Genomic DNA, 19,714 nt, shown 5'->3' with positions numbered 1-19,714 from the left:
CCATTCTGCACACTTAGCAGAGATGCTATGCTGGGAGAATGGATGTGAAAGGATAAAGGATAAAGTCAAAGAATTAAGCACAAAAATACACAATAGCTATTAGACTGTCTTTGATATTAATAATAGGTAATGTGCACTGAGCATTTACTATGGTCCGGGTATGGAATTATCAAATTTATTTCTCATAACAGCCCAATGAGGTAGACATTATTGTCTCAATTTTACATGTGAGCGAGCTGAATTTTAGAGAGCTTAAGTGATTTGTCTGAGGTCAAACAACGGGCAAGTCGTGCAGCCAGCACTGAAACCAAGACTTTCAGAATTCAGAGTCCACTCTCTGGAAGCTGCTCTGTATCGACTCATCAGTAAAGACAGTATGCTCAATTTATGTGAAAAAAGAGACGAATGATAAGCAAAGGGTGGAAATTTGGTCAAACACTCTACTTCCCTGGTATTGTCTTAGTTTAGTGCCCAACACAGAGAGAAAAAAACAACTCAGGAGACTATCTACCTGTTTGCCTTTGGTATCATCTGCCTCTCTTCTGATGAAAGAGTCCATTGAGTAAGGTTTCCGTTCTTTTTAGTTTATGCTATGATGCTGCTTTATCCCAAAAGGACACACATGGGACTGTGTGAGCATGGATCCTCTTTCTTTCTCCTTCTGTGAAGGGGACAAGCCAGGTAAAAGGAGACAAGTTTCCTTTAGTAATTAAGTTCCTGCTGTCTTGAGCTCCTGGCCCTGAGCTATAAGTGAGTGCTGGTGACCTATGATCTGAAACACTACAGATTTCAGGGTTCCCTCCACCCCCAAAGGGGAGGCAGAGTAGAAGTGCTGAAAGTAGAGTGTGAAGACGAGTTTAGCACTTTCTGTGGATAGTATCCCAGCCTGGACTGCCATGGATTTCATCTCCAACCCCGCCTGCTTGGTCCCCCCCTCCGCCTCCAGGCTATGACCCCAGCATGACTAACAGAAGCGGTGAGAAGTGTTCAGAAGATTAAAGGCCCAAATCACCGGAGGCTGCAGTTTCGCAAGAATATTTAGACGTTTTCCACTTGGGGGTCATTAATATTCTCCAGCAAAGGATGCACAGAAACACTGTTCAAAAAGGTTCCCTCTTCAGATTTCTGCACCTTGGAAGATAAAGTGAATGCTAGGGTTTTGTTTGAAATTAAATATTCATTAGATTGGGTTAGATCCATTATCATTCTTGAGAATAAAACTGAATTTTTTCCTTCATTTTAAAACAACTACAGTCATTTCGCTTAAGAATAAATTTCTGGGGTGCCTGGATGGCTCAGTTGGTTAAGTGACTGCCTTTGGCTCAGGTCATGATCCCTGGATGTAGTCCTGCATTGGGCTCCCTGCTCGGCAGGGAGCCTGATTCTCCCTCTGACCCTCCCCCCTCTCATGTGCTCTCTCTCTCTCTCTCTCATTCTCTCTGGCTCAAATAAATAAATAAAATCTTTAAAAAAAAAAAAAAGAATAAATTTCTGTCCCAAATCAGTCAGGGTATCGCGTGGTGTGATTTCTCTAATAGAAAAGTCCCTACTTAGAATTGGATACAGAAAGACTCCAAGTATCTCATAGCGGGTGCATGGGCATTTCGACGTCACAGACACTCTGCAGACAAAAGCACCCACGAATTACAGGGGGTACTTGGGAATCGGATCCTGGGCACTGTGCCGGCCTCTGGGTGAGCTCTTTGGCTCTGTTCATTGACAACTACTCCAGAACATCACTGAAGTTTGTTTTCTAGGCTGTAAAATGGGGACTGCACTGTTTCTTCAGTTGCATAAAGATTTAGATAGGAATTAGAAAATGAGTGACACGGAGTAGGAACACAAGAGTGGTAGTGATAATTCACATTTTCACAGAAGTACTGAGGACTGGTCACTAAATTGCTTAAAAGCCTTTTAGATCTGTTTAGGTTTTTTTTTTTTTTTTTCTTTCCCCTAATCTTTCAGGCACCATTGCTCACATTTCCCTTGAATTTAAACACCTTTGCTTTGAAGGTTGATTTCAACGAAACCTGTTTTTATTCTAGGCGTTTTTCCTACTGTCATTCTCGGTAAAACAAAAAAACAGTTGCTGTCAAAACAACAAGGGTTTGCCCTCAAGCACAAAATGAAAGCAGATATGTCTGCCTGATTTATTTTGGAATCTGCCTAGCAGTTAAATCGGACACCTTTTAATTTGTCGCTTCTTTAAGATTCATTTACATTGGAAAAGTAAATCACCAGTGCTTGGTGTCAGCTAAACTGGAACTAGTTGGACCAAAAGGTATATTCTTTATCCCTCACACATACACCCTTTTAAAAGTGCCAATTAAAGAAGAAACAATGTACTTAGCCACATACTTAGGTAACATCAAATGGATTTTTATTTTTACTTTAAACCGGAGGAACTTAGAAATCTAACTTATTTCCAAAGATCTACTAAAGTTCTGGGAGAGAAAGTCAATGCCGTTTATGCAGAACTATTTATAAGAGTGAATATCCAACTGTTTTTCACAATTAAAATCAACTATGATGAGTAAGCAGACTCAAAAGTCAAACCTCAACTCTACCATTGCTGGCTGGAGAAGTTAATTGAATCTCTCTGCGTCTTTTTAAATCTCTAATTTGGGGACTGTATCTACCCATGTTGTTTAGAAAAGTAAGTGAGGCAATGGACAAAAAGCATATAGCACCGACTGGGCATGTTATTAGTTGCTCAAAAAGTGTGAGCCACTGTTATTCAGAAGAGCTTGTGTAACATCGTCTAGCAATTTGACCCAGGAGTGAGAATTTCTCACTGTATGAAAGTTGCTTCTACTAATTTCTCCAAATTTATTTTGTTGGAATTTTAGTCCATTCCCTCATTTTCTCAATGTGGCCAAAACATCTGTTTAATACTTTCCGTATAATGAGGTCACATTGAGGACGTGTGTATGCAATCATTAACATAACCATTCCTAGAAGGGGGGTGTTTTCTGGCATCTAAATGATCTAATCTGGCGGATTATTGGATAGACAAACTCATTTAGTTTTAAAATGAAATGAAAATCTCACACATACACACATGCATGAATATACATATATACACATATATACTTTTCTCCCTGTTCTTCAATACACATCAAAGTCAAGGTCCAGCTTCAAACTATTTTTTTTGGGGGGGTCTTATGTTGTTTCATGTTTTTTGATGTGGAGTGTGTGGGGGAATGTGAAAGAAGATGCATGCTTCCTCCTTCGGGTCCCTTAAAGCAGATGACCTTGCACTGAATTAGGGCAAACTCTTTGAGGGTATAGATTAACCTCGGTGTTCAAACCAACAGTTTAGCAGGTATTTTTTTAGGGGAAGACACAACTCATAGATCTAGTCCTGGGGTCTTTCCTAGTTTTGGAAGACTGGCGCTACCTGTAGTCCAAACACCACATCTATACAGGTGTGACTTTTCTGACAACATCCTCTTCATTCTTTGCTGTGACTGCTTCTCCAAGCATAGCAAGTGCCTGAAGTCAATTGAGGATGAGCTGATCTAACTCCTCCATGAAGCTTTCTCTTTCTGGCCCAGTGCCAGGAAGACTGAGGCCTTTGCCCGCTCAGATGGAAGCTTACAGAGAAGCGATTTCATCTTCCAGTCCTTCGTTGGAGTATCCAGTAGACACTTGTGGAATAAAACCAGGCTAAGCTGTTGTTCTCAAACATGTTTATTTGTTAACAGTTATACATGGCGTGTTACAGAAATTAATGGAAAATTTCTAAAAATTTCACTGTTGTTGAATGTATTGTACATAAAGTTAAAAATAATGTGTCCATATATGTTAACAAACTGTCATCTGAGGTAAAGTTAAAGTAGGTCTAGAAATGTACTGCAAACAGTCATTTTCTCTTTCTCATCTTTATTAAAAAAATATGTGTCAGAATGCAGAAATTGAAATGAACCAAACCCACAGAGTAAACATTTTTTTTGAAAGAAGGTGTCCGGTACATGACATGATGGGGTTTCAGTAGACACTGGGATGAGTACGGATCATAAGGAAAGTCTCGTGGCACGGGAAGATCGAAGAGCTACGGGTCATGGGGACAGAATGACAGGTGGCGTTTCCCTGGTTTCAAAATTTAAAGTGACAAATTTAGTGCTAGTGAAGGATGAGGAATTAACAGTTGTACACACGGATTTTCTATCGATCTAACTGGAACTGGGCAGACTCCCCATGGCCTTTTGGTATTGGCTCCTCGGCTCTTACTCGGAAATTCCACTGTACTCTTGGGATAGGATATGGTGATTCTGAGCTCACCCAACCGTGCTTGTTAAAACTCAAAATTCTGCCAATGATCACATGGATGGCAGTTGGAAAATCTCAACTTTATTTCCCTCACTTTCATGCATGGGCACCTTTGTTAAGTTCAGAGCCAGTTACACTTTTGATCACATTCAATGAATGATGACAAGCCCACTGGGCTGTCACTTTCTGCTAAGAAATTAACTGCAGACGGTGTACCTGAAGCAGCAACATCGGTCAGCGTTCACTTGGAACATGTCACAAGCAACCCAAAGAATTGGTATAATGGTATGATGCTGCAAGACAAACTCAAGATAGCCATGGTGAGGGAGAAGAGATAGCACCACTTGTTTAGAATCAGAATCACGGACAACAGAGCAATGGAAGCCCTTTCCCCCAGGGGAACTGCCTATCCTACCCAAACCCCAGAAAACAGAATCGAACCGGTTTCAGGACGACTCTCACGGTCATCACACCTTTCCCATTTTCCCCTTCATGTGAAAGGGTGACTTAATTATAAAATGGATGCACACTCCTGGAGAAATCACATGGACCAACAGGTGATAGTTACAGAGGGGGGTAAATGGCCCTTCTCACTTTTCTGGTTCTTTGGACCTTCCACGTTAGGATGACTTTGACATATGTTCTGTAAGGACATTTAGTCAGTTGACCTAACTGGAAAAAGAAACGTTCCAGTGACCTGATGGTGTAAAATTTGGGCCTCGAGCAGTAATGATTACCTTGATTTTCGATTTTCTCTTTGTGAACAAGTATACCTTCTTTCCAATCACTTTACTTTCTTTTTGGTAGGAAGAACCACAGTACACAGGCCTATTTAAGTCAATCATATCAGTGTCAATTCTACTTTCCCAATTTGAAAACCAAGTAATAACAGGTAACCCCAAATCCAGTTAATCACATGGTCCTCTAATGTTTTCTCCTTAGTGTTAAACCACTAAATTCAACATACTGAACTGCATAGGAACATCAGGAAAACACACGTGACCTGTAGAACAATTCTCTGTAGGGCAAAAATATATAGATTCTTTATGAAAAATCATGTGCTAAACATACGAACTGAACACTGCACTTTTTGTCTCATAAGTGTAAAAAAAGGAAGCTTAAACTCCTCTGTTTCACACACAGACAGTCCAGCAATCTCTATGGGGGGTGGATGGGAGTGAAGAGGTGGGAGGGAGTTTCAGAATCTGAAGGACAGGCCTTCAAAATGTGAACGTTTTCTTGGTTTCCGCCAAGGGCGGGCACTCTTGCGGAAAGGCTGCAGTCGACGGTGGGGTCACGGGCTCCCTTCCTGTTCACTAGCTGCCGATTGGCCAAGTGCTCCGGCCAGCCGTCCCTGAACTCCAGCTTCCTCCCACGTGCTCCACAATAACATCTGGGGAGAGAGCCCCATCCATCAGGTCTGTCACATCCTGCACTCAATCTGCTACCTTGTCTACAGTGTAATGGCATTATTAAAAAGCATTTTCATTAACATTTATATTTACAAAAAAAATGGCAATTTTTTTTCATTAGAACTCCTTAAAGCCATTTCCCTTAAATATTTAAAGAGTTTAATGGTAAGGTTTTTGTTTTTTTTCAAGTTAGAAAATAAAAATCCCATTTGAATTTTCTGATGTACAAAAAGAGATAGAGATGAACCATCGTGATCCCGGAATCAGTTTGTTATTCTGAATATTCATGTCACCATTGTTCCACTAGAAGGTCGGTTTTAAGATCCAAAACTACATTACCAAGATTGTACCAGAATTATTTGGCAAATGACTTTTCTTTGAAAATGGCACGTGGAGAAGACACTTGTCTGCATAGCAACACAGCAGCAAGATTCGGAAAAATAAAAAATATCATTTTATTGTACTTAAGAGTTTAGAGCTTCTGAGGAAATCAGATGCGTTTTTCATCTTTCTCATCAATGGGATCCGATGTCCTTTCCTACTCACAGAATGAAGGTCCCAACCCAAAGCTGTCTTTCTTCACCAGGATGCAGAAATAGCTAAAGGGTTGTTTTGGCAACATTCTTGATCATAAGAATAACCAACCACTTATTCGTCTTGTGATTTTCAAGTTAATTCAGTTCATATGAGGCTTTTCTTTTCCAGTTAGATTTCCTCACCCATATCTAAAAAAAGTCAAAAGCAATACAAAAATTTTTACACCCATTAATTTTCAAACATGATAAAGGAAAGGGGGAAAAAATGGCAGACCAGGCCCTGTGGAGTGATGAAAAGACATCGTCATATGTCAAAAGGCATATGGATGAGGATACTGTAGTCACAGAGGACCTCTTGCTTTTGTCTAAAAGAAGTCAGTGCCAACCCTGTTGTCACTCTCTGAGGCCTGTCACTCCACATTTGGTGTCTTTACAGCGGTCAACAGGTCGAGAAATAAAAAGAGAATTATGATTTCACGTACTGGGTCATCTTAAACCCACAGTAAGAGCTCAGAATATTTGTCAGGTAAGCATTTGCTTCATTTGTGATTTAATGTTGGGTAAGATTTTTTTATACTTTTCTGATTTTTTTTTTTTTTTTTTTTTGTGCTGCCATAGTTATCTGCCATTGGTTGCCAAAAACTCTGAGTTCCCTCTTCCAAATGAGTTCCATTGGGCAATCATGAATTTCGTCGTGGGATGAGGTGAGGTGGAAGAATACAAGAGAGCCTGTTGCGATGCTGATTTCCATGCCAGTCTTGAAGTACCTGCCATGAGCTCACCTCGATGCTACTTCTTAGGTCTGTTGATCTGTGCATAGAGAGGCTCCAGCTCCTGGGGACAGAGGGACAAAGTGAGACCTGCTCTTTTCCAGATAGGATTTTCTGAGACAGAGACGGAGGGTTTGGGATTAGAACAGAAAGATGACAGTTTATGATGGATGACCTTAGGTAATTTTTGGATTATTTGATCATGATGCATGTCATTTTGGCAACTTCTTTTAATCATCAAGAATAACTACTCACCCAGTTTTGTCCTTGGTTTTCAAACTGAGACTGGTTTCCTAGTTAGGGAAAAAAAGCATATAGTATAGCAGAGAGAGCTGGACAAACTGTGTGGGCAGGATACTTGGCCTCTCTAAGCCTCAGTTTTCCCAACCGTTAAATGGGAATAATACGGTTTTTCCTACGGGGTTCTTGAGAGAATTAGAGATATTACATATAAAGCATCTGGCATAATGCTTGGCAGTAAGAGGTCTTCAGAAAATGGTAACAATCATCCTGAGTCAAGTGCACATTTCTCCAACATAGTTTTATGAATGTCTACTTGAAACGCTGAAATTCTATTTCAAATGGCTCTTTGGTTTCCACAAGCAGTGAGAACCGGCACACTCTGGGGCAAGAGAAACAGCAATTAGGATGTTAGCTCTTAGTTAAGAGCTTCTGGGACTTGTTTCCATTCAATCTCGTGTTTTGGGGTTGGCCCGTCATTTGCCGGTACCCGCGGAACTGGCTGTCCTGAGACATGCCGGGATTTTCACCAGTATAGGATAAGGCAAACCCTCAGTCCAAAGTAGATGGGAAATGATGTTTAGCCCTGTTGAAGCTACTTCAGACTTCAGTCTTCATGTTGAAATGGCCCAAGGTGTGCTGGCCAAGCAGATCAGATCAGGACTCTGGTCTTAAGCATACATAGGCCCTTCCTTTCAAATTGACCTTTTGCGGTCACTCTCGGATATTTGTGCCAGAATTAAATGGACACGGTGATGTCTTCATTCTGTCATGCTTCCCTACAACCTCTGTGTTGCCACGTGAGTATAGATCCTTTCTATTTGCTGATTTTCCTGAACCATCAGATTGAACTGAGATTCTGTGGGCCCCGACTATGTGTCTGGCACCATGCTAGCTATCTGCAAGTACATTGTCTTTTTAACTCATCACGGCAGCCTTGGCAAGTAGATGCTTTATCTCCTTTGCAAATGGGAAATCACATGCAGACAAGTTAAGTAATTTTTCCACGGTCCTACGGCTCGTATGTTTGGGACATGAGACCTGAAAGTAAGTCCAGTGCTTTTTCTAGTCTATTACAACAACTGTCGTAAAAAAAGAAAAGACCAGTCCTTCAGTCTGTAGTGTATTATAGAGTGCTTCGAAGTTTACAAAGCACCCTCATGTCTTATTTTATCTGCCTAATGGTCCTGGGAGTGGCTTTTATTCTATCTGTCTCGTTTTGCAGATAACAACTGAAGGTCAGAGAAGTGGTGTGACCTCAAGGTCGTTTGCTGCACTTCATGCATTTAATAGATCATACTGCTTGCTTTTATTATAAAGTGGGAATGGAGTAAGAGAGAATTTTGTCCAGATCCATCATTTTACAGATGAAGAATCTGAAGCCTAGAGAAAGGAGTTTTTGTTTCCCCAGAGTCAAAGGTTACCCAGAAACTATGTCATGGACAGAATCCAAGACTCCTGCCATCCAATCCAAGATGTCTTCTCCTGGACCACATCATGTCTGTATTCTTCCAGGGAAAAGCATCTTCCTACCCTTTGAGGCCCCCTATTCTGTAACAGGACAGAATACCCAGGATACCGATTTCTCTATGCTTTCCACCCGTGGGACTTCATACTACTCTTGGGAATGTAAAGAGTAAGTGTAATCCTTCACCCAAATGCCTGATGACAGAAAATATGGAAGCCCATTATTCCATATCCCACCTCTGGGTTACTGCTTGCCAGGCCCTTCTGCTATTCTGCATATATTGACCTAGCATAGTAGGTGCTCAGTGAAGGTTGGTTGGATTCACAAATGACTATGATACAGTTTCTACTTTCTTCACTGTTCTGATCACTTCGTCCTAAATACACTCCAGTTTGGCTTTATTCTCTCAAAATCTAATCTAGCAAAACCTATAGCAAGTTGATTTATTATGCACCTGATCCACTCCCTGCCAATGCCTTGAAATGTTTGAAATACCTGTTGTAAGGCCAAGGCCAACCATGTAACTTTATTGTGTGTTTGTGCTCTGCGGGTGGGCTGGGTGGAGCCAAGGTAGAGTGGTGAAGTCAAGTACAAGTTCTGGGGAAAAAAACATGTTCTGCCTGTGCTGGGCTAAAGGTTGTATCTTCATCTTTCCTGGGTAGAACTGCTCAGCCCACTCTTCTTTTTGGCTACCCTAAGAAGTCAGGCTGCCTTGATCTCACCCTACAATTTGCTCTATTCTAATTTTGGAAACTAATTTATTCAACTGAGAATGACACCCCAAAACAGAAGAAGACAGCAGGCTCAGACAGGGTAATTAATGCCACACTGCATTAACTTTCTGCAGCTGAGATAAATATTCACACATCTCCTGCTTGCTGGAATTTAGCTTCAAATACCCATCACAACAGCAGTAAGGACTGCAGTCAACTCTCAATTATCCCCACTAATGAAGGGGAGCAGTGGTGTGGAAAACCCCAAGCAGCAGATAATCCCAAAGTCTGACACCGTGATGCATCATACGTTTTGGCAATAGTTTTACCTTCCTTGTTACAGAATCTTAGACTGTCAGAGCTGCAGGGGAGTAAGAAATCATTTGATCCAGAAATTTCCGCCCTGGCTTCTGGCAAGGTCGTGATGGGGTCTTCAGGCTATTTTCAATATTCCAAAGGCCTGAATGGGATCATACATTAACACAGCACCCTGTTGATATTTTTTGTTTTCTTTTGGCAGCTTTGACCACATATCTGCCCTCCTTCAAATCCTTCAAAGGCTCCCCATCACCCACAGGGTAAGGTCAAAGCTCCTTAGCTGAGCACACGAGACCCATTCATCTCATAACCCATTAGAGCTAATAAATGCCCCTTCCAGACCGTGAATCAAAGCTCAACCTTCACGTCACGTAAATCATGTTTTTTTTTTTTTTTTTTTCTCCAATGTCTTTATGCCTCTGCCAGAATGAACTTTCTGAAATGTATTTGGTCATGCCATTCTCCTGCTCGAAAACAACCCTCCTGACTCCTTATTATGTCAAGGAAAATGCAAACCCATCAGGATGGCACATGAGGCCCTTCCAACATGGTTCCACTTTCTTGCCCAGCCTCATCGACTTCCATTCTCTCTCCTATGCCCCACCTTGGGGTCACCTGACACGACAGGATTTTCCTAGCTCTAAGACTGTTCAGGCAGTTCCTTGTGCTTTTGGGGCCTCTCTTTGTCCTGCAACGGGAGTTCATACTCTCAGACCCAGCTCCTATATAAAGGCTTCTTGGACTCTGCAGGTAATGCGGGCCACTCTGTTCTCACTCAGAATTAGGACATAGTGGAACTCACTCTGTGGAACATACTAGAAGATCACATGATGAAGTGCAAACAGAGGTCTATACAGAGCACTGAAGGAGTCTAGGACTGGAGGACTCTGCACAGGTTAGTTAACTCCTCTGAGTTCCAGATTCTTCCCTAGTAAAATGAGGCTATCCTCTCTCTGAGAGGTGTGGTGAGGATTGAAGGAGAAAATATACATTGATTATCTAGCACAGGGCCTGACACATAGGAGATGCTCCAAAAGGATGAGGTCCCTTCTGTCTGGGTATGTGATTTTATCCTTCCTTTGCAGAAGGTGGTTTCAGGCCTGACGATCACTTGTAGGTGGCTTCTCCTTCACAGCACCTAGGAGCACCTGCAACTGGGCTCTGTTAGGCAGTGTAATAATGGCTCTGGGGAAGCCCAGGGAAATGGTGCAGAAAGAATGTGGAGTTAATCTAAATAAACTGGTTGCACAGCTCCGTGGATAAGAGATTTCCGTATGTTTGCAGACTATTTCCAGTATGAATTATGTGCTCACGTACAGGAGCCGCGTAGAGTCACAGAATTAGGGTAATAAGAGCTTATATTTACAGAAACACTGACAGTCTATCAGGACGTTCTATCTCATATACATGATCTCATTTGGGTGTCACACTGAGGCTCTACCCTGGGTATTCCTATCTCTACTGAGAGCGAGGAAGCAAGCCTCCTCCAAGCTTGGTGACTCACCCAAGGTCACTCAGCCAGCAGAGCGCAGAGCTAGGATATAACCAGGTTTATTTTATTTGTTTTTTGGCTTTTTTTAAAATTGCAGTATAACATATATGGCATAGCATTTGCCATTTTAATCATTTTTAGGTATCCAATTCAGTGGCATTAATTATGCTTGCAATGTTGGGCAACACTTTCATCACCCCAAACAGACTACTCATTAAGCAGTAACTCCCCATTCCCCTACAATCTATGTTCCACTTCTATGAATTCATCTATTCTCGTTTTAAAATCAGTTTCATTGAGGTATAATTTGCATACACTGCAATGTTCTCACTTTTAAGTGTGCAGTTTGATGAGTTTTGACAAACATACACACCCGTGTGGCCTTCCTCACCACAATCAAGCTATAGAACTTCCCAAACCTTCAACTGTGTCTTTTTCAGTCAACCCCCTACTCCAGTGCCAGCAACCACTGGTCTGCTTTTGACCACTGTAGATTAGATTTGTGTTTTTCTAGAGTTCATGGAAACGTGTCCAGGGGTCTGTAAGCCCAGTGTCCTCTCCACTACCTAATGTGCTCCCTCTTGGAGAATGTCACAGCAAGAAGGGCCCTCGGCCTGACCCTTCTTTCCTGCAGGAAGAAAGTGAGGCCCCAGACTTGAGGGCTGTTTCTCCTGAAGGTGCACTGGAAACAGGGGACAGCAGCCCAGGCTGTGGCCTCCCACTTCTGGGCCTGCTTCCTCACTCTCCCCGCTCCCAGGTGGCCCCACATTTCTGGCTCGACGAGCAGAGGCAAACAGTTTCCTATCCTGCCTTATAATGAGCCCCCCTTTTAAAGCCAATTATGCTTAGTCCTCTGCACCCCTTTCAATTTTGGGGAAATCTGGGCCACCTCTACCAAACATACGTCCCTTGAAAAAATGTTTAGTGGAGAGAAGTCTCAGCATGCTGAGAAAGGTGGTCTCCAGTGTGAGGGCCAAGTGCCCCATGCAATCTGCTTGCTGACCGAGCCCGTCTATGACTAGGGGTTGAGAGCAACACCTAGCCAAGCCAGGGGTCAGACCGGAGCCACAGGTGAGCCAAACCTTGAGTCCCTTAGCACCACCCTGCCCAGGCCACCATGAACCCCAATGCTGGGGCCCGGTTCCATGGGGTTTTACATGTCCTGTCTTCGTAGGTGAAAAAGCTGCTGGTACAGCCAGAGTAGACATGAGGCTGAAATAAATAACTTAAAGTTCTACCTGAAGATGTAAAGAGAGTCATCAAAAACTCAGGGGTCTCAGAGCCAGAAAGAGTCCAGCAATCCTCACTTCCTGCATGACCTCAGGCAAGCATTTTACCTGGGCCTCAGTTTCTTAATCCGTAAAATGGGCCTTGTAACATCTACTTCAAGGGATTGTAACAAGTAATAAATGAGCTCAATGACATGAAAGATTTTAGCAAGTGCTGGGAGTCCTTGAATAAAAAGGAAAAAAAAAAAAACCCACAAAGCTTTCTGATCACTTTCAGCCTGAATGTCGACCTTTCGGGGTAGAAGTCTTTCACACACAGGTTGAATTTAAGACAAATACCTTAGAGACTGACACGGCTGCCAAATACACATGCTTCCTGAGGTCTCGGGGTGCTGAAATCCATTTGGTGAATGCAGAAAAGCAGAATCTGAGTCCCTGGGGAGGTGGGGGGATCCTGCATATGTTCTGATAAATTCTGCATTTCTCCAACAATGGTGGACGCCAATTATCTGCTTTGAACATGTACATCATCTTTCTTGACCCTGTCACATAGCAGATGAAGACAAGGAAGTTGCTGACACCAACTCTCTGCCATAAGCAGAGGGTCCTGTCCAGAGTAAACCCCTGGTCATCAGGAGTGGGCTCTGGGTCTCAGGCCAATAAATGTCCAGGAACCCTAATCAAGTCAGCATATTTAAAGGCCTTTGTCCCGTCCTTTGTTGGAATAAGGACAAGTTGGGGGAGGGGTGCTGTGAGAAGATCCTGTCTGCAGATTGGGTCTTCCAGGCTCTGACCAGGTGACCCAGGCAGGTTAGGAGGTCTGAGAATGTCAGTGGGGAGTGCATATGGGAATTGTTTTACAGAAGAGAAGAACCAGAGGTCGGAAATGAAGCCATCTGCCTCAAGTCATACAGCTGTTAAGTTGAAGAGAAGCTGCTTAAACCCATGTATTCTGGTCTGGGTGAGAACTCTTGAGTTATTTAATCTGGGTATAGATTCAAATCCTAGCCCCATTACGAGTGAATCTTATTTCAGCAAGCCATTAACTTCTCCACCTTACCTGCCCTATCTGTGAAATGGGAATGATCAAAATACTTAAGTGGGTTCCCCGGAGGATTGAATTAGGTGATGTTTATGAAAGTGTTATAAACATGCTTGTAATTTTAAAATATATTTTATTATTAGTAGTAAATGAAAGGCATGGGGATTGTCTTCTGCAGAGTGATTCTAGAAATAGTGAGTGGGATCTAAATCAGAGGTCAGCAAGCCATAACCCAGTGGCTAATTTTGGTGGCTCTCTGTTTTAATTTTTTATATTCTTTTTTTTTTTTTTAAATTTCAATTCATTTAGCCAATATGTAGTACATCACTAGTTTTCAGTGTAGTGTTCAATTACTCATTAGTTGCATATAACGCCCGGTGCTCTCACATCACGTGCCCTCCTTAATGCCCAACACCCAGTTAATGAAGTATTTTAAATAAAGTATTATTGGAACTCAGCCACATCCATTCCTTCATGCACTGTCTTTTGCTGCTTTCCTTCTCTAACAGTAGAGTAGTTGCAACAGAGACCTGGCCCACAAAGCATAGATAGTTACAAAGAGTTTGCTGACCTCTGGTCTAGATGATCAGCATATCCTGCTTGTGCCCACTCCTCTAGACCTAAAACCATATTGAAATCTTGCTGTGCCCAGTCTGGTTTTCTCCTTTGACCTCCAGATAAAATCTAGCAGCCTTCTGGCATCTCTACTTGGGTGTCTCATGGGCATCTCAAGTACAACTCAAGTTCAAAGTAAACCCGCCCTCTCTCTGCTCAAGCATGCCGTCCTGTGTTCTTTAGCACAGTGACTGGGCACCCCCTAGATTCCCAAATCAGGGATGTGGGGCTCATCCTAGGTTATGACCTCATCCTCACTTCCCATTTCCCTTCAGGCTTAACCTTCTCCTGACTTCATCTTTTAAATATTTTTGGGCACCAAGCCCACCTCTCCATCCTGGCTGACCTGACCCTTAGCCGGGCCCCTCCCATCTCCTGACCACACGACTCTCAACACCTTGGGTTGGACTTGCCTCTGAGCGCTATGTCCAAGAGACAGACAGATTATTTTGTTTTGTTTTTTGTTTTTTTTGGTGTGGTTCCCTGGTTTAAGGCTCTGCTGCTTCATTCTATTTAAAACCGGAATAGTAACATAACATAATAATAAAAAAAAGTAACAATAATTCCAAATACATGTATTCTGCTTTCAAAGCTTACAAAACACTTTCATATTCATGATTTCTGATTTCTGGAACAGCCTGGGGAGGGAGCTGTTATAATTAATTATCCATATGTATCCATGTGAGGGACCAGGGTATCAAGGGGTTACGTGCTTGCCTAAGGTCACCTGCTTTAAAACCATAATCCAGACCTAAGTCCCCAACTCCGTGCATTTTTCTTTCTTTTTAAGAAGATTTTGTTTTTGTTTTTGTAGATTCTTCCTCCTAAAGCTGAAGTTCAGCTTTCTTTTCCTTCAAACACTAGAAATCCATCAGGTAATATTTTATGTGTCTTGGGTTCCCACTACGACGATCGGTATTAAAAACATGACAGCGACTTATTATTTATGGCAATATCTATCGTTACTAAGGGAAACAGACCAAACAATTCCCCATTGTTATAGATGCTACTTTGACTTGACAGCTGGGCAAGTCTGATAGGCAGTTTACTTAGCCATTTAACCAAATAAATGTTTTCATTTTTCTTTCATCTCTTCAAAAGCTAACATTTCGCCCTTAAAATTGCTCCAGCAACACATCAGTGAAGTATAAATTACCTGCCATTCCCACACCAGCCATTACAATATTATTTTGGTTCTTTTTTTTCTGGCCCTGTTGACCCAGTCTTTCAAAGACACGTGATTTTCCCAGATGGGAGGGGAGGGGGAGAAAACGAAGTAATTCCCTTTATTACTAAAACAGAAATGCTGTTTGAGATTGGTCCTGAAGCTTCCACTTGTGAGGACTGGGTCCATTTGTTCCCTCTTATTATGGTGCGAGATGGCTTTCACTTATCAACAGATGTCCCCCTACCTACTAAGAATTGTGCGGGTATTTCTAATGAAAAGCAGCTGGAGATAAAATGCAAGAGTGATAAGAAGGACGAGACTCCTGCTTTCCAACTGTATGAAGACAGAGGGGAAGGGAGAGCCATGGATGTGGCTTTCCCTGCATGGTATCCCTTCTTCAAATGTCTGCAAAGGCACGAAGAAATTGCAGTCAATAGATTTCTAGTTGGGTGATTGAGTTAATGTGACAGAGGCAGAAGGGTCAAATGTGGCTTGGGTTGCTAGTGATGGAAGGGCCCAGGAAGGCCCACTTGGACTTCCCTGGCATCAGCCTGTTGGCATGGGATTCTTGACAGGCAATTGTGATGCTGCCAAGCTTAGTGTTCAAAGGGAGAAAACTGTTTCATTGAAGATTACAGTCCAGGCCTTTCGGTGGGGGGAGCTATTGATTATGACTTATAAGTCAATATAAGACTGCTCATTTTTTGGAACGGAGAGGTGGCCTGTGAGACCCTCATGGGGGAGGATTATGGGACTGGGCAAGCCAGAGAGCTAAGATACTAAATTTTTCTTTTCCTACTTTTTTTCCCTCCAAAACTGTTTTGAGGCATACTGAAAATTAATTATCTGAAGATAGGAGGTACATAGCAAAACCTCCCAGCCAATGGCCTGGGTCCTTATGGTATAACTTATTCATTATCAAGGCAAGATGTATAAAATCTAAGGTACTGGGGAACATTTATTGAGCACGTATGACGATGGTCATGCTGGTGGTGATGACAGCTACCATCTACTGGGTGCTTTCTATGTGTCAGATGCTGTGCTAACCTCATTTCGTCCAAACAACATCCCTTTGAGGAGGACACTGTTTTTATCCTTATTTTCAAAAATAAGATAGCGAGTTATTATGAAATCTCATTAGGGTCACAATTCTAAACTCAAGTTTTGCTCCAGAGCCCAGATTTTTAAGCTGAGCGCTGAGTGTCTGTCTCCATGCTAGAGACTGAACTACTATCTCTGCTAACCTAGCAGATAATAGAAGCCTCTTCTAGCAGATGAAGAAACCAAGACTCAAAAGAAAGTATGGTTCTTGCAAGATTTCCTGCTATTAAGTAGCTGAGCTAGAATCTGAATTCAAGTTCCAAATCCTGAGCTCTTCCTACTGTCCCATGTTCCGTCCATTTACAACTCAGCCATGGCTTGGGGTTCTGGATGGAGCATCAAACATGTTAGAGGCTGAGGCCCCAAGAAACAGTTCAGCTTGTTTGTCTCAAGCTGAACAGGCTCATAAAGATGAGGGTTTGATACACTGATCTGCAAATGGTGTAAGTCATCTTTGTTTTCTAGAAGAACTTCAATTTTAGGATGATGTTAGCTGTTGTACCGATGAATGGCTCTTGCCACCTCTAGTTCATTCATCGAATTTTTCAAGACAAGGTTGAGCACATGAAATAAAACATACACAAGGGGTAGAAAACCTCTTGGGGAATCTTTCCAAGGCATCCACCCATAATCCCCAGCTCTTCTCCTTTCTGGAACATTGACTTTGCCTTTAATTCACCAGCTTCCCAAATAGCTTTGCAGAACTGAATTTTTAGAGGGGTATTACATGGCTTTGCGTGGCATGATGTGTTATTATATGCTATTGTACGAATAGAAAATGTGGCAAAATATACAGTATGTTAAGTTCTTTAATCATAAAATCTATTAACAAAATACACTTTCCAAACACTGTATTAGTTTTCAATAATGTCAAAATAACTTCCATGTGAACTGAGAATGATTTTGAGGCAGCCTCAGAATCCATTCATGAACGGTGAAAGCTATTTACCATTTTAATGGCTCTGACCATGCTGTTCAGGACTAAAGGAGGAGCTCTGTGGGTACAGCCTTGGAGTCCTACACATTTACGGAAAACTAGGAAAGTATCTGAAAATTGGACACATTTGTCAAGGAGTGACCTCAGAAATCATGTCTAGGGAACGAGGTGTACTTCTGTCTCCTGAGAAGGTTTGCTTCATCAGCTCCTCTTTCTTCCGATCAAATCAGAGGTATTGAAATTCAAGGGCCAGAAGCCACTTCCAGTAAATGTAAGTACACTTCTTTCAAAGTAGCTGCTGATGGAATCTGAAGTGGTTCAGTGGTGAGCCATATGCCGTAGCACAAGTGCAAACAGCAGAGCCTCCAGCGAATGCTACATGTCTTTGAGCTTTGAGTTTCACTCTTACATTACATCAGCCCTCCTGGCCACACAAAATGGGCTAGTGTGATTGTACATCTCTAGCCATCTAATTTCAAGCACTGCTTGGTTTTGCCTCTTAGCCTGGCTTCTCAGGATGTTTGGCTGGTGACCTCTTTAGATCTGTGGAGTGTAGGCAAATGCAGTGGTGCTTTGCTTAAAAGATGAAAGCATCTGGATCACATCACACTGAGAAATGAATCAGTGTGGGCAGAATGTGTCCATCGTGGAATGTTGATGCTTCGTGAAACTGAATCCACGTTGAGTGACAGGGACCATGCCTCATTCTATTACAGAACGTATCATTAATAAAAGAATATGACCATTCCCCACTCCTCACCCCTACCTCTACCTAGCAGTGTGTGTCAAAGGTCATGCATCCATGAGGAGACACAAGATGGCAAACAGCAGGCAAGGAGAGATGGTGCGAACACTGGGGATGTGACTTCAGAAATGGAAGGACAAATCAAGGGGAAAGCAGAGAGCTTAAGGATGAAGTAGATAAAAAGAGCAGATACCTACCCAGACCTGTGCTATCTAGCTACCAGCCTGCGGACTTATGTTATCACCACTGGGCTCCCCACTGGGCTCCCCAAATGGATCACTGTTGGATGAGGCCTGTGATCCATCAGGCTAGAACACAAGAAGATAACACTTTTTTTTTTTTTTTTGTCTTTTCAACAATGGAAAGCAAAAGACAGCTGGGCTTATTTTCATGCATACATATAATCAGTTATTTTAAAGGAGGCAGGGACCGCAGTTGGAGGGCACCACACCCACCAACGCGGGAACATGCGGGAACGACTTCACGAAAGGACATTTTTCAGCTGCTTTTGAACATCGAAGAAAGCCCCCCTAGGAGCCCCGCTTAGAACTTGAGACTCTGAGCCAGCATTCTTTCCTATGCGGGTTTCCTTGCCCACTGTCCATTTCAGATACAGCGGTTTTAATTTTAAGGAAAAGCAAACCCAGAAAGAACAGATGGTCACTTACAGCTTCTTGCTCTTCACTTTTGCTGGGACTTTCAAAGCCCTCTTCGAAGATGTCATCTGTGGTGGGATCGCTGGCGTGGGACGCAGATGATTTGGATGGAGAGCTCTGTCGAGGGGCTGGGGTTGGAGCTACACAGAAATGAGGCACAAGGAGGGAACAGAGTTAAGTGGCTGCAACCGTGTACCTCCCCCTCCAAGACCTCGGGGATCCGGTTATAATCGAGTTAAGTCCAGCACTCTGCTTTCTACCCTGAACACCTCATCTGTACATATTTATCTTGTCCTGTCCCACACTTGACAGGTAGGAGTGGGTGCCCATGGATGGGGCTAGCGTTGGTTCTCCAAGATTGGCCCTTGGATTGGCAGCATGAGCAGATCCGGGAACTCGTCACAGATGCCGTCTTGGACCCCTGTCCCAGACCTACAGGCTCAGAAACTCTGTGTTTCTACACGCTGAAGGTGAGAATCACTGAACCAGTTTTTCTTTCTTCTCTCTCTCTTAACATCATACATGTACTTCAGTAAGAATAAATAGATCAGAGGACAGCGATATGCATTTATTGAGAGCCTTCTGCATGTTGGATACTGTCAGAAACTTTATGGACGGTATCTCTAACCCGCATAAAGCCTCTTTGAGGTAAGGGTGATCCCAGTTTCACGGCTAAGGGAAGTGAGGTCGCTAAATTGCTCAAGGCCCCATAGATGGTGGCTAGTGGAAGCAGGCTTTGTATCCTTACACATGGTAGGTGTGTGTAGAACATGTGTTGAATGACGAGTGCCTCTGTGATGTGGGAAAACGGGAGGTTGCTGCTGACAACTTTATCCCTCACTCCATAAAGACATGCATCTTTTTTTTTTTTTAAAGATTTTATTTGTTTATTTTGAGAGAGAGAATGAGATAGAGCATGAGAGGGGGGAGGGTCAGAGGGCGAAGCAGGCTCCCCGCTGAGCAGGTAGCCCGATGCGGGACTCGATCCCGGGACTCCAGG

The 19,714-nt window shown here is 42.7% G+C and overlaps 1 protein-coding gene across 1 annotated transcript in view; it reads right to left on the bottom strand.

Annotated features, from left to right (window-relative positions):
• Positions 1-5,084: 5,084 nt before the first annotated feature.
• The window catches only part of DAB1 (DAB adaptor protein 1), a 282,080-nt gene continuing 267,450 nt past the window's right edge, over positions 5,085-19,714 (bottom strand). Inside the window, exons 11-12 of the mRNA XM_054512854.2 lie at positions 18,727-18,854; positions 5,085-7,054 (exon numbers count right to left, since the gene is read on the bottom strand). Coding sequence (XP_054368829.1) covers positions 7,010-7,054; positions 18,727-18,854 — 173 coding nt within the window. The 3' untranslated portion in view covers positions 5,085-7,009. The remainder of the gene's footprint in view (positions 7,055-18,726; positions 18,855-19,714) is intronic.

This window comes from Mirounga angustirostris, unplaced genomic scaffold (genome assembly GCF_029215605.1).
Source record: "Mirounga angustirostris isolate CCGP_5_RB_7025 unplaced genomic scaffold, mMirAng1.0.hap1 SCAF_4, whole genome shotgun sequence".
Taxonomy (NCBI): domain Eukaryota; kingdom Metazoa; phylum Chordata; class Mammalia; order Carnivora; family Phocidae; genus Mirounga; species Mirounga angustirostris.
Note: the sequence above shows the minus strand (reverse complement) of the source record. Positions and strands in the feature narration are given on the sequence as shown.